A 14,318-nucleotide genomic window follows, 5' to 3' on the forward strand; every position below is an offset into this window, starting at 1 on the left:
TCATAAAGTCATGTAAATAAATGGGAAAAAAGAAAGCAAAAGTGAAACATTTAAGAAAATAAGATCCAATGTCTTTTAAATTGCAAGTAGTACACCATTTTTAGTTCCATCTTCAAGTTCATGTCATAATGTTGACATTTATAAAAATAATCCTAAATTATGTTCATTGTATTCATAGAATGGTGACTGGGGAGCAAGGGAGGTTGGGTTTGAATAAGTTTCAAGACTTACGTAGATATATAACCTTGAATATGTCACTTAGTCTCAGTTTTCTAATTTACAAAAAAAGAATATCTTAGGAAAAGATGAGATTTAAATCTCAGAAAGCTACCTATTTCAGAAAGATATGAGATTTAAATGTGACAGTACATAAACTATCTACAATATGCAGTGAGTGCTCAATGTTAGTCCTTAAACCACCCATACTATATAAACTCAAAGCAAGGAAATTACATTAAATATTTTAGAATAATTTTCACCAATAAAAGTCAAACTAAAATACTACTCCATAACTTATAACTATCTAGAACATGTAGTTACCCTGAACAATCTGTTCTTCAGAGATTAGAGATTACCATAATCTTACTATGCTCACTTAGATATCTAGATATGGAAAGCTACACATATATAAATAACAGGTGAAATAACAATTCCTAAGATACTACTGAAATGTGTTGAGTACCTGTATGACAATATTCAGACCTCATAATGAAATCTTTATCACATAACCTATCCATCAGATTAAATGGCTGAAAAAGAACATAAACCTCTGTTTGCAGCTGACATGATTTTATATACAGAAAAGTCCTATAGAATCCACAAAAAATTATTAGAACTAATCAAGGAGATCATTACATTTACAAGATACAAGATCAAATCCCAAAAATCAATTGTATTTCTATATACTAACAATGAAGAATCTAAAAGGAAATTAAGAAAACAATTCATTTTAAAACAGCATTGAAAAGAATACTTAGGAATAACTTTAACAAAAAAAGTGCAAGACTTGTACACAGAAAACTACAAAACATCATGGAAAGAAATTAAAGACCTAAATAAACAGAAAGATATCCCATGTTCATGGATTGGAAGACTTAATATGGCAATACTGTTAGGATAGCAATACTCTGAAAACTGTTAAGAGGGCAATACTTTCTCTGAAAACTGATCTACAGATTCATTAAATCTTTATCAAAACCCCAGCTGGGGACTGCAGAAATTGATAAAATGATCAAAAATTCATATGGAAAAATGCATGGGATTCAGAATAGTCAAAACAATCTGGGAAAAGAAAAACAAAGTTGGAGGAAACATACTTTCTAATTTCAAATTTTGCAAAAAGCTAAACTACGAAGAGAATGTGGTGCTGGCATAAGGGCAGACATATAGATAAACTGAATAGAATTGAGAATCCAGAAATAAACCCTTACATCTGTGGTCAACTGATTTTAGATAAGGGTGGCAAGGCCATTCAATGGGGAAAGAATATCCTTTTAAACAAATGGTGCTGGGACAATTAGATAGCCACATACAAAGAATGAAGCCAAACCTCTACCTCACATCATATGCAAAACTTAACTCAAAATGGATCAAAGACCTAAATATAAGAGGTAAAATGATAAAACTCTTAAAATAAATGTAGGTGTAAATCTTCAAGATCTTGATTTAAGCAACAGTTTCTTAAGCACAACATCAAAAGCACAAGCAACCAAAAAATAGGTAAATTGGACCTCATCAAATTTTAAAAGTTTTATCCTTCAGTGGACACTATCAAGAACGTGAAAAGACAATAATCCATGAATGCGAGAAAATGTATGAAAAACATACACTTGTTGACGGATTTTTATCTAGAATATATAAGAACTCTTACAACTCAATAATAAAGACAACCCAGTTTTAAAATGTGCAAAACATTTTAATGGATATTTCTCCAAAGAATATATACAACAGACCAATACATACAGGAAAAGATACTTAACTTCATTTATTCATCAGGGAAATGCATATCAAACTCACACTGAGATACTTCACACCCACTAGAATGAGTCTAATTAAAAAGATGGACATTAACAAGCATTGGTGAGAAATTCAAACCCTCAAATATTGCTGGTGGGAATGCAGAGCAGTGCAAGCACTCTGGAAAACAGTCTGTCAATTCCTCAAAAAGTTAAAGTTAACATAAGACCCAGCAACTCTACTCCCAAGTGTATACCCAAAAGAACTGAAAACATATGTTTACACAAAAACTTGTACACAATATTCAGAGCAGCACTATTCATATAGCCAAAAAGTGGAAACAACCCAAATATCCATCAACTGATGAATGGGTAAAGAAAATGTGGTACAATCATAGAAGGAACTATTACTCAGCCATATAAGGGAATAAACTACTGATATATACATGCTACAACACTGGAGAAATTTGAAAACATTATGCTAAGTGAAAGAAGTCAGAAAGAAAAGCCCATAAGTTGTATAATACTGTTTTTATGAAATGTCCAGAATAGGCAAATTCAGAGACAGAAAGTAGACTGGTGGTTGCCAGAGACTGGAGGTGGGTTGGGAGGAATACAAAGTAGTTGCTGTAGAGTACAGGGTTGCTTTGTGGGGTGATGAAAATGTTCTGGAATTAGACAATGATGATGGTTGCGCATTGTTGTGAATATACTAAAAACCACTGAATTATATACTTTAGAAAGATGAATTTTATTAGTATATGATTTGTACCTCAATTTTTCAAAAAATTAATGTTCATCATCTTCAAAATGCAATGTCAAGTTATTATCAAGTTATAACTGTCCAAATAGCTAGCTGGCCATGACTTCCAGTGAATCAGGAGCCAAATATCAATTGGGTTTTACCTGAATTTGCATTGTCAAGGGGTTTTACTAAATTTCATCATTCCTATTTTATGGTTATGAACTTCCTCCTATTGAAACTGGTTCTGCTGAGTATTCCTCCATCTTTGAAGGATTCTTACCAAGAGTAACTAAGTTAAAAATAAGGGTCTGAGGGTACTTATAGGAGAAGGTCACAGGTTTTGGCATGTGAACTTTATACTGTCTGCCTTGTGTGTTCAGAGGTCTATTTTGCTTGCTTCTGGTTCATACATGAGGTTGCCTGAAATTGGGTATAAAAAAATTGAGGTATTATCATCGCCTGAATAAATTCTACCTGCTTTGAAATTTTCTTTTTTAAAGGACGACATGCTATGCCTGAGTTTCTAAACGATGTTTATGATGATATTTGGCTCTTTCTTCAATGTATTCATATCTATACTCCTTACAGAAATATTTCATTCAAAGAGAACCTCAGCATTTGTCAGTGACTTAATAAGGGAGACAACACATGTCTTCAAATATTTCTTTGGATTTATACAATTTTCGAATCATGATACTTACTGTATTTCATGTTGTTCCAAGCAGATACAAATTTAGTTTTTAGCTTGTCAACTTCATCTGTTCCTGTGGCCTCCATATTCAGATTCTAAAGAAAAAGCCATCACTCGATTGCATTCTTCTATACAGTTTAGTCTTCTGTTCTGACATAAAGAAAAAAAATTCCAAGTAATCAGTATATATTTTATGGTACAACATCTGCTAAAGTTACTTAAGTGATTAAATACAATTTGAACGGGAAATGAGCAAACCAATTTTTCATTTTACAGAATAGAATACACATATTCTATAAATATTTTAATTACAAAATACATGGAATACTAAATATGCAACAATAAAAATTATCACACAAACCAAACAATAACCTCTCCCAAGTACTCACAATTAAGAACAGTAACTTAGTAACACAGGTGAGCTTTGGTGTTTGTGAGACTATTCAAGATCTATTTGTAATCAGAGAAGGTGATTTGAAATGCTATAAGAAATGATGACTATTTTCATAATGGAGGCTTCCATTTACATTGATTATGTCACTACTTTCATATAAAGCCAGACCATTTTTTTTAATTAAGGCATTTCCTATAATATCCTTCCTACTGTAGCATTTTTTGAAAAATAGAATGGCTTAAATTTACAACAGAAAATGTTTTCTTACTTTAAAATAAGGATAAATATAGTTCATAACTATTTGCTTTTTAAGTTACTTAAGGGAAAATTGAGATGTATGATTTAATCTGAATGAAAAACAAATTATAACTGAAAATGCTTGAGCTTATTGGCAATAATTCAGACAGTTTGCTTTTCAAGAAAAGAATGCCACACAGAACACTAGACTTTCAGGGTTACAAATTTCAACTCAGAAGTCTTGATACATTCATTTCTCTAACAACAGACATTCCATTTTATAATATGTATTAAAAGCTAATTATTCATTATAATTGAGGCAGAAGAAAGCATGTCCACTGGAAGAATTTAAAAAGCCAATGCAGGAAGGGATAATTTGAGAGTTTGAGATTTGCAGATACTACCTACCATATATAAAGTAGCTAAACAACAAGTTTATACTGTATAGCACAGGAAACTATATTCGATATCTTATAGTAACTTACAATGACAAAGAATATGAAAAGGAATATATGCATGTATATGCATCACTGAAACATTATGCTATACAGCAGAAATTGACACATTATAAACTGACTATACTTCAATTTTAAAAATTACCCCAAAAATTACAAAAAAAAATTTATCTATATATAAAAGCCAATGCAACTAAAAATAAACTCATGGTTATCAGGGGAGAAGGGGGTGGGAAGGGATAAATTAGGAGTTCAAGATTTGCAGATACTAACTACCATCTATAAAATAAACAAGTTTATACTGTATAGCACAGGGAACTATGTTCGACATCTTGCAGTAACCTACAATGAAAAAGAATATGAAAAGGAATATATGTATGCCTATGTATGGCTGAAACATTCTGCTGTATACCAGAAATTGACACAACATTGTAAACTGACTATACTTCAATTTAAAAAAAATACACACAAAAAATTTATATATATACACAAAAAAGCCAATGCAACTAAGAAAAGAGTCCAAAAAAGTGGCATGAGATGTGGCTATAGGGTTAGACAGGGGCCAGAGCATACAGGGCTTTAAGGACCATGTTAAGAATTTTATATTCTTTATCCTAAGAGCAACTGGTTCCAAACAGGAATACCAGAATCAGATTCTGTGGGTTTGTTTGGAGTTTTCTGACTCCAGCACAGAGAACAGATTGAAAAGGGACAAGAGTAGAAGGTGAGAGCTTACTACGATGTTATAGGATGAGGAGAGGATGGTAGCTTGGACTGGAGCAGTGGAGAGAGAAATGGACATGTGAAGAAACATGTCAAAAATTCAGTAAGACATGAAGTGATAAAAATGGATGTGGAAGGTGAGAAAGAGGAGTATGTCAAAGATACACCCAGGTTCCTGGCTTGTGAAATAAAAGAGATTGTGCCAATCACTGAAATAGGGAACATTAGGAGAGGGGCAGGTTAGAGGGAGAAGATCACAAATTAGATTTATGTAAAGTCTGAGACGCCTCTGAGATACAGTAGAGAATCATTCATTGTTATTTAATCATTCGATAGGCTATTGCCTGGCATTGTTCTAGGTCATGCAGATAATAGCTTAGGACAGAAACAGTAAAATACTTGCTCTCACGGAGCTTACATTCTAGATATATTCTAGAGAAGCCAACAAGGCAGTTGGATATATAGATCTGGAGCTCAAGGGTGAAGTTTGGGCCAGAGCTATTAATTTGAGAACTGCTGATGTACAAATGAAGAGTTAGAGCTATGAACACGTTTCTCAAGGATTCTGCCTGATCCACGTGTACACCTCCAGCCTTGAGGATGATATTCAAGGCCCTTTGTGAAATTACGTCTGCTCACTTACTCAGCTTTCTCTCTTGCCACTCTCTCACATGCATGATATACTAAAGCCATTTTTAATATTAATATTAAAGCTTCCTAAACTTGATATGCTATCTGACACCTCCATGACTTTGCATTTGCTGTTCCCTCCACCTAGAATGCCTTCCTGCTCACCTTCACTTTTTGACTGCCTTACTATCACAAGTCCCTAAGACCCAGCTTAAATTTCTCCTCCTCTGGTAAGGTTAGTAAAATTTCTACCCTCCTCTCAATTTCACACTAGCACAGAAGTCCCTCTTCTTAGCTCTCTTAGGATCCCATGTTTTCCTCTATCACAGCTCTCATCACACTGTATAGTAATTAATTGTTTCTTACCTGTTTCTCACACTAGATGGTAAATTTTTAAAGTGTCCTTAAATTTTGCCTGACACACTCAAAATGATTATCAAATAAATCAGCGAACTGATAAATCAATGAAATGTAGTAGTACTTACACCTGCTCTAATTAGAGTATTTTCAACTGACTAGAATAAAGAAAAAAAAAAATTCCTCCCAAAAGTGCATTATTTAACAAAATGTGGAAAAGCAAGAAGGAGAAATGTTTATAAAATGTGTGAATTATATATAGTGCATCCACATGATGGGTTATATATCCATTAAAAATATCTCCAAAGAGTTTGTGAAAATGAGAAAATACTATTCAGAATCTAAAACTTTCTGTATCATATGATATTGGCTGGGGGCTACGGAGGAGGTGAAGAACTCAAAAAACTGAACCAAAATGTTAAAAGTAGTTTCCCTGTACGTCAAATTGTGTGTGGTATTTTTATATCACTATTTTCCCTCTTTTCCAAATTTCATACAAAGAAAATATGATATGTAATTTTTAGAATTTAAAAAGCTTATTTTTAAGAAGCCACCAGCCATGAATCTTTTAAATCCAAAATGTTTAAAATAAGAAAATGTACATATATGTACTTTCTTTCTAAGTCTGAAAGAAGGTAGGCCACAGGGAAGACTTTGGCTCAAACAGTTCCCAACACCAGCTACCAGGAACACTCTGCACTGTCCCTAGCAAGAATGTGAAAGTCAAGATGCCTTTAAAATAGGGGAAGCAATGAAGACAAAATGAGACATTTTGGATGGGGAAAGCCTGTATCTTAGATAATGACTCCTAAATAAATAATTAACCGAAGTAAGATATTGTGACAGATACAGAAACTAAAAAATCAAATATTCTAACCTCAAGGAACTTAGAGTGCAATAAATTGTTAAATTGTTCTTTTACTGTTATTTTTACTCCAACCCCCTGTTACTTATAGACTATTTATTCAGAGTAACTTTAGCCTGAAATTTGAAACATTTTAAATGTTTTTGGAACATATCCTTAAATCTTTTATAAGAATACATTTATTGTCATTGTTATATAGAGTAGATGAGAACAATAAAATTATTATCATATGGTCAAATTAGTTAAGCTGCTACTAGTTTAATAATTCAGCATAATTACTTTTCATATAACTAAAATTGAATTCTAATCTTCTACAAAGACAGAAACCCACTTTATATCTATAACAAACATTCAAATGGCCGTTTTTTTAAATCCTAACATTAGAACAGCAATGAATTTGAAGTGATCCCTTGAACCACATTAGAAAGTATTATAAACTGAAACATTTTAAAAAAGGAATAACCAAAAATTCCTAGTGAGGAAAGGATTTGCCTTACTGCATATTAAAACACATTATAAAACTACAGTAATTAAAGTTTAGTAGTATTTAAATTTATAATTCTTATTAGCAAAGAATGACACTGAATAAAACATAATAGGGAGTATGGAAATAAATCCAAGCATATCTGAGAATTTAGTGACTGATACAGGAGATACTTCACATCAGTGAGAAAAGATGGCTAATTTAGAAAATAGTGCTAGAATAAAAAGCTAGCCAGTTTAAAAAATTAAGCTACCTCTCACATTATGAATTCTAGACCAATCAAGGAATTAAATGCAAATGCAAACACATGTCACATACTACAAAGAAGTACTGATTTAAATGTTTTTAACAATCTTGTAGAAAAGGCCTTTCTAAGCATGGTATGCAAAACTAGAAATCATAAAGGAAAGTAAAATTACATAAAAATGAAAACTTCTATAGAGGAAGAAGAAAAAGAGCATTAACAGGATGACTAATTAATCAAAAAAACCAACATATATTATATAGACAAAGGATTAGTGTTCCTAATATACAAAGAGCTCTTACAAATCAATAAGAAGAAAAAATGGGAAAAACAGACAGACAGGCATTCTAAAAGAAGAGGGTCAATAAACATGAAAATATTTTCAAACTTACTGGATCAAAGTAATGCACATTAAAGGAATTTAATATTTTTTTCACCTGTGCAATAGATGAAATTGGAAAGCTTGAGGTAACAAGCATTTTACATAATTATTTCTCAAACAATAAACTCCTTGAAGGCAGAGAATGTGTCTTGCTCACCACTATATCCTCACAACTAGCACATCGGTGTGTTAATAGGCACAAATATCTGCTGATGACTAAACTATGTTACATACATATTATGATGATACATATTGTGACCTGTATTTATCACCATAAAAAGCTATCCAGGGAGCATCAAAATATATAAGGCAAACTTCAAGAAGAAACAGATGAAACCACTCTTATAATTAGAGGCCTAATTAACACCCTTGCATCAAAAAATGGACAGGTTCAGCAGGCAAAAAATCAGTAAAGACATAGCTGCACTCAACAGCACCATCAATTAATGGGATGTAATAGACAGCTACAGGCTACTTTACCCGACACCAGCAGATTACACATTCTTCTCAGGTACGTACAGAATATTCACCAAAATGGACCACATTCTGGGCCATAAAATAGCCCTTAACAAATTTAAAAGGATAGAAATTATGTAACATTTGATCTTACTACAGTGAAGTTGAACTGGAAATCAGAAGATAGCCCCAAAATCTCAAAATACTTGGAGATTAAACAACATACCTCTAAAATAAGTAAATAAGAAAGGAATCAAAGAAGAAATCTCAAGAGAAATTTTAAAATATTTTGAATTAAACAAAAATAAAAATGTAACATCAAAATTTGTGGAATGCAACAAAAGTATGCCTACAGGGGAATTTATAGCACTGAATGCATATATTAGAAGAGAAGAAAGATCTAAATCAATAATATAAGCTTCCACTTAGGACACCAGAAAAAGAAGAGCAAATTAAATCTAAAGTAAGAAAAAAAAAAAAGAAATAATAAAAATTAGGGCAGAAAGAAAAAAAAAAATCAGTAGAGAAAATCAATGAAACCAAAAGCTGCTTCTTTGAAAAGACTGATAATATCTATACGCCTCTAGCCAGGCTATTAAGAAAAAAGAGAGAAGACACAAATAACGAATATCAGAAATGAAAGCATAGATCCCACAGACATTAAAAGAACAATAAAGAAACATGAACAATTCTATCCTCACAAAGTTGTGATAACCTAGATTAAATGACAAATCCTTTCAAATCTTTGAAAGACAGTCTACCAAAACTCACACAAGAAACAGACAATCTAAATAGGGCCATATCGATTTTAAAAATTGAATCAATAATTAATGACCTTCCAAAACACAAAACATCAGGCCCAGAAGGCTTCACTAAATTCTACCATAGATTTATGAAAGAAATTATATCCATTCTCTACAATCTCTTCCAGAAGACAGAAGAAGAGGGAATATTTCCAAACTCATTTTATGAGGTTGGTATTACCTTAATATCAAAACCAAATTATGAGAAAAGAAAACTAGTGATCGGTATCTCTCAGGAACACAGCTGCAAAAATCCTTAACTAAGTATTACTAAATCGAATTCAACAATGCACAGGAGATGCATCTGGGTGGCGTAGGTAGACTCTGAGCTCATCTCCTCCCACAGCCAAAATTACAACTATTTACAGAGCAACTATTCATTACAGACCGGCAGACTAACAGACAAGATCTTCAACAACCAGAAATACAAAGAATTAACAACAATGAGATGGATAGGAGAGGCAGAGACGCGTTATAGTCAAGACTCATACCCCAGGGTATGATTTGGCTTTGAAGGCCAGCAGGGTTTACTTTCAGGGGAGCCAGAAGGCTGTGGGAAATCAAGACTCTGTTCTTAAAGGACTCAGTCAAAACCTCACAGTCTCTGAGACCCAAGGCAGAAGCAGTAATTTGAAAGGAGCCTGGGCCAGATCTACTTGCTGATCATGACAGAGAGGCAGGAGGCAACTGGAGCTCACCCTGGGGACATACACACTGGTGACAGCCATTTTGGGGAGCCTGTACTACCATGAGGACACTGGTGCTGAGAAGTGCCATTATGGGCTCCTCTATCTGGCTTATTAATGCTGGGAGCCCCTCCCACCAGCCTATCACCAATGGTACTGGGATTCCTGAGGCCAAGCAGCTGGCTGGGAGAGATACTGTCCCACATACCAGCAGACTGGCCATCTTAAGAACCCCTGAGCCCACAGCCTCCCCAGGACCTGCCCTGTCCACCAGAGGGCCCAGGACCCAGCCCCATACACCAGTGCACTGGCAGTAGCCTTGGAACCTCCAGGGCCCTGGAGCCAGAGGCCCCAGGGCCTGGCCCCACCTACTGGTGGGCAGACACTTACCCGAGGACTCCCTGGGCCCAGGCCTTGCAGTGGGCAACATATCAACTCCAGGATACCCAGGGCCCTGCAGCCAAAGACCCCGTGATACAGCTCTGCTCACCAGTGGGCAGGCACTAGTCCAGGACCATGTGGGCCTCAGCCCAACCCACCAGTAGGCTGACACCAGATCTGGAATCTCTGGGCTCTACAGCCAGAGATCCTAGGACCCAGCTCCACCAACCAGTGGGCTGCACTAGCTCCAGGATCCAGCTTCAGCCATCAGTGGGTGGGCACCAGCACAAGGATCCCATCGGCTACAAACCCACCCATCAGAGGGCAGACACCAGGCCCAGGACCACTGCAGGCCCAGGACCACTGCAGCCCCAGTCTGCCATGTCAGGACACAGCCCACCCACCAGCTCAGAACAACCACTGGGATATCCTGGGTTCTGACCCTGCCAACCAATAGGCCAACATGAGCTCTGGGGCACCTTGGGGCCCTCAGCCAGCCACCCCAGGATCTGGCCCAACTCACCAGTGGGCCAAAACCAGCTTTGGGACACCCCAGATCCTGCAGCCAGCCATGTCAGAAAATGGACCTAAATATCAGCAGGCCAGTACTAAAGCCAGGACCCCCATTCCCACAACCACCCATCCCAGAACCCAACTCCCACCCACCAGTGGAGGGAGCACTACCCCCAGGGCCCCCTGGGATTCTGCAGTCAGCTGCCTCATGATCCAGCCCCACCCACTATAAGCCAGAAGCCCCTGCACAAGGCAGGGTCTGACAACCAACCAGACTGGAGGCCAGCCACACCTACCAGACCACCCACAGTAGTCAACCCACCACAACAGACAGACCCATGCAGCCCAAATAGGGGGCACTCCCAGAGAATATACCTCTGGTGACTACAGGGGGGTGCGCTGCTGGGATGCACAGGATGTCTTCTACACAAGGCTACTTCTCCAAGGATGAGAAACTTAATCAACCTACCAAATACATAAAAATGAAAACAGCAAATTAGGCAAAATGAGGCAACAGAGAAACATGCTGCAATGAAGGAACAAACGCAGAAGACCTAAGTGAAGTAAAGATAAGCAATTTAACCAATAAAGAGTTCAAAGTAATAACCATGGAGATGTTCACAAAACTTGGGGAGAAGATTGGATTGACAGAGTGAGAAGTTAGAAGTTTGTAATAAAGAATAAACAGAGATGAATACAATAGCTGAAATAAAAAATACACTAGGAAGAATCAACAGCAGATTAGATGATACAAGCAATGGATCAGCGAGCTGGAAGACAGACAGTGAACATCACTAAAGCTGAATAGAAAAAAAAAAGAATAAAAAGAAACAAGGACAGTTTAAGAGAACTATGGACAGTATGAATTAACATTCACATTGCAGGGGTCCCAGAAGGAGAAGAGAGAGAGAAAAGGGCAGAGAACCTATTGAAGACGTAACAGCTGAAAAACTTTCCTAAACTGGAAAAGGAAACAGACACAGACATCCAAGTCCAGGAAGCACAGAGTCCCAAACAAGATCAACCCAAAAAAAGATCACAACAAGACACATTGTAATTAAATTGGCAAAATTTAAAGATAAAGAGAGAATATTAAAAGCAGCAAGGGAGGCTAGGGTTGCTTCATTGAGAGGCTAGGCTTTGGGGCTACCATGGACTTTCCTACCTCTGAGGGAAAGACATAGCTATGATGATGTTTGGGTTCCTGGCTCCAGTTGAGAGTTAAGTGAAGCAGGGACAAGAAATGGAGAGAGAGAAGGTCCCTGAAGACATCACTGGAGCTCTGCTAGCCAGCCAAGCCCAAGGCTAACTTTATCCTGGATCATCTTGTCATACTGAGTTAGCACCTGTCACTTGCCATCACGAAGCCCACCAGACACAAGTGCCTGGTGTTTACAGGAAAAGAAAAAAAAAAACCAAAAAAACAAAAAAACACTTACGTGTAAATCAAACAAAACATGTACAGGATCTATATGAAGAAAACTACAAAACTCTGAGAGATATCAAAGAAAAAATAAATAAATAGAGAGATATTCATGGATAGAAAATGGACTGATGTTGCCAATATGTCAGTTATTCCAAACTTGATCTATAGATTCATTGCAATCTCAATCAAAATCCCAGCTATTATTTTGTAGACACTAACAAATTGATTCCAAAGTTTATATGGGGGAGGGGATAGCTCAAGTGGTAAAGTATATGACAAGCATGCACAAGGTCCTGGGTTCATTCCCTGGTACTGCCTCTAAAAATAAATAAATAAACTTAATTACTTCCTCTCCCCACAGAAAGGAAGAAAGAAAGAAAGAGAGAGAGAAGGAAAGAGAGAGAGAAAGAGAGAAGGAAAGAGAGAAGGAAGAAAGGAAAGAAAGAAAGAAGAGAGAGAGAAAGAAAGGAAAAGGAAAGGGAGAAAGGGAGAAAGAAAGAGAGAAAGAAAGAAAGAAAGAAAGAGAGAGAGGGAGGGAGGGAGGAAGGAAGGAAGGAAGGAAGAAACAAAGAAAAGGAAGTTAGTTTATATGGAGAGGCAATAGACAAAAAATAGCCAACATAATATTGAAGAACGAAGTTGGAAGAATGACACTATTCAATCTCAAGACTTACTATAACACCACAGTAATCACAACAGTGTGGAATTTCCAAAAAATAGACAATTAGATCAATGGAACAGAAGTAGACTCACATAAATATAGTCAACTGATGTTTGACAAAGAAACAAAGGCAAAACAACAAAGCAAAGACAGTCCTTCCAACAAATGATGCTGTAACAATTAGACATCCACACACAAAAAACTGAATCTTAACACAGGTAATATACCCTTCACAAAAATTAACTCTAAATGGATTATAAACCTAAATGTTAAACACAAAACTATAAAAGTCCTAGACGATAACATAGAAGAAAACCTGAAAGACCTTGAGCATGGTGATAAATTTTTAGATATGACACCAAAGGTAAAATCCCTAAAAGAAATAGTTGGTAAGCTGGACTTCATCAAAATTAAAAACTTCTGCTCTGCAAAAGACAATGTCAAGAGAATGAAAAGTTCAAGCCACAGACTGGGAGAAAATATTTGCAAGAGACATATCTGATGAGGGACTGTTATCCAAAATACACAATGAACTTTAAAACTCAACAATAAGAAAACAAACAACCCAATTTAAAAATGGTCCAAGGACCTTAACATACACCTCACAAGAGAAGATCTACAAATGGCAAGTAAGCATATGAATATATGCTCCACATGATATGTCATTAGGGAAATCAAATTAAAACAATGATGAGATACCACTATATATCTATTAAAATTACCAAAATCCAAAACACTGACAACACTGAATGCTGGCAAGGTTAAATACTCTTACTTATTGCTGATGGGAATGCAAGATTGTACAGCTATTTTGGAAGATAGTTTGGAAGTTTCTTAAAAGCTAAACATACTCTTACCATATGATGCAGCAACTGTGCTACTTAATATTTACTCAAATGAAATGAAAAGTTATATCCATACAAAAACTTGCACACAGATATTATAGCAGTTTTATTCATAACTACCAAAACTGGGAAGCAACCAAGATATTCTTCAATAAGTAAATAGATAAATAAACCATGGTACATCCAGACAATGGAGTATTATTCAGAACTAAAAAGAAATGAGCTATCAAGTCATTAAAAGGGGAGGGTATAGCTCAAGTGGTAGAGTGCATGCCTAGCACGCATGAGGTCTTGGGTTCAATTGCCAGTAATGCCTCTAAAAATAAATAAATAAATCTAATTACTTATCCCCCCCCAAAAAACTAAAAAAAATTTTGTTTATAAA

The 14,318-nt window shown here is 35.9% G+C and overlaps 1 protein-coding gene across 5 annotated transcripts in view; it reads right to left on the reverse strand.

The window, feature by feature from the left end:
• ATG4C (autophagy related 4C cysteine peptidase) overlaps positions 1–14,318 on the reverse strand; it is a 69,630-nt gene that overhangs the window by 43,821 nt on the left and 11,491 nt on the right. For 4 of the 5 annotated variants that reach the window (XM_010949721.3, XM_074376361.1, XM_010949713.3 and 1 more), the window contains exon 2: positions 3,402–3,541. In XM_010949721.3, the coding sequence (XP_010948023.1) occupies positions 3,402–3,477 (76 nt within the window). In that variant the 5' untranslated portion in view covers positions 3,478–3,541. The remainder of the gene's footprint in view (positions 1–3,401; positions 3,542–14,318) is intronic. The other variant, XM_010949727.3, reaches the window with a different exon arrangement.

The sequence above is a fragment of the Camelus bactrianus genome, chromosome 13, assembly GCF_048773025.1.
Source record: "Camelus bactrianus isolate YW-2024 breed Bactrian camel chromosome 13, ASM4877302v1, whole genome shotgun sequence".
Taxonomy (NCBI): Eukaryota; Metazoa; Chordata; class Mammalia; order Artiodactyla; family Camelidae; genus Camelus; species Camelus bactrianus.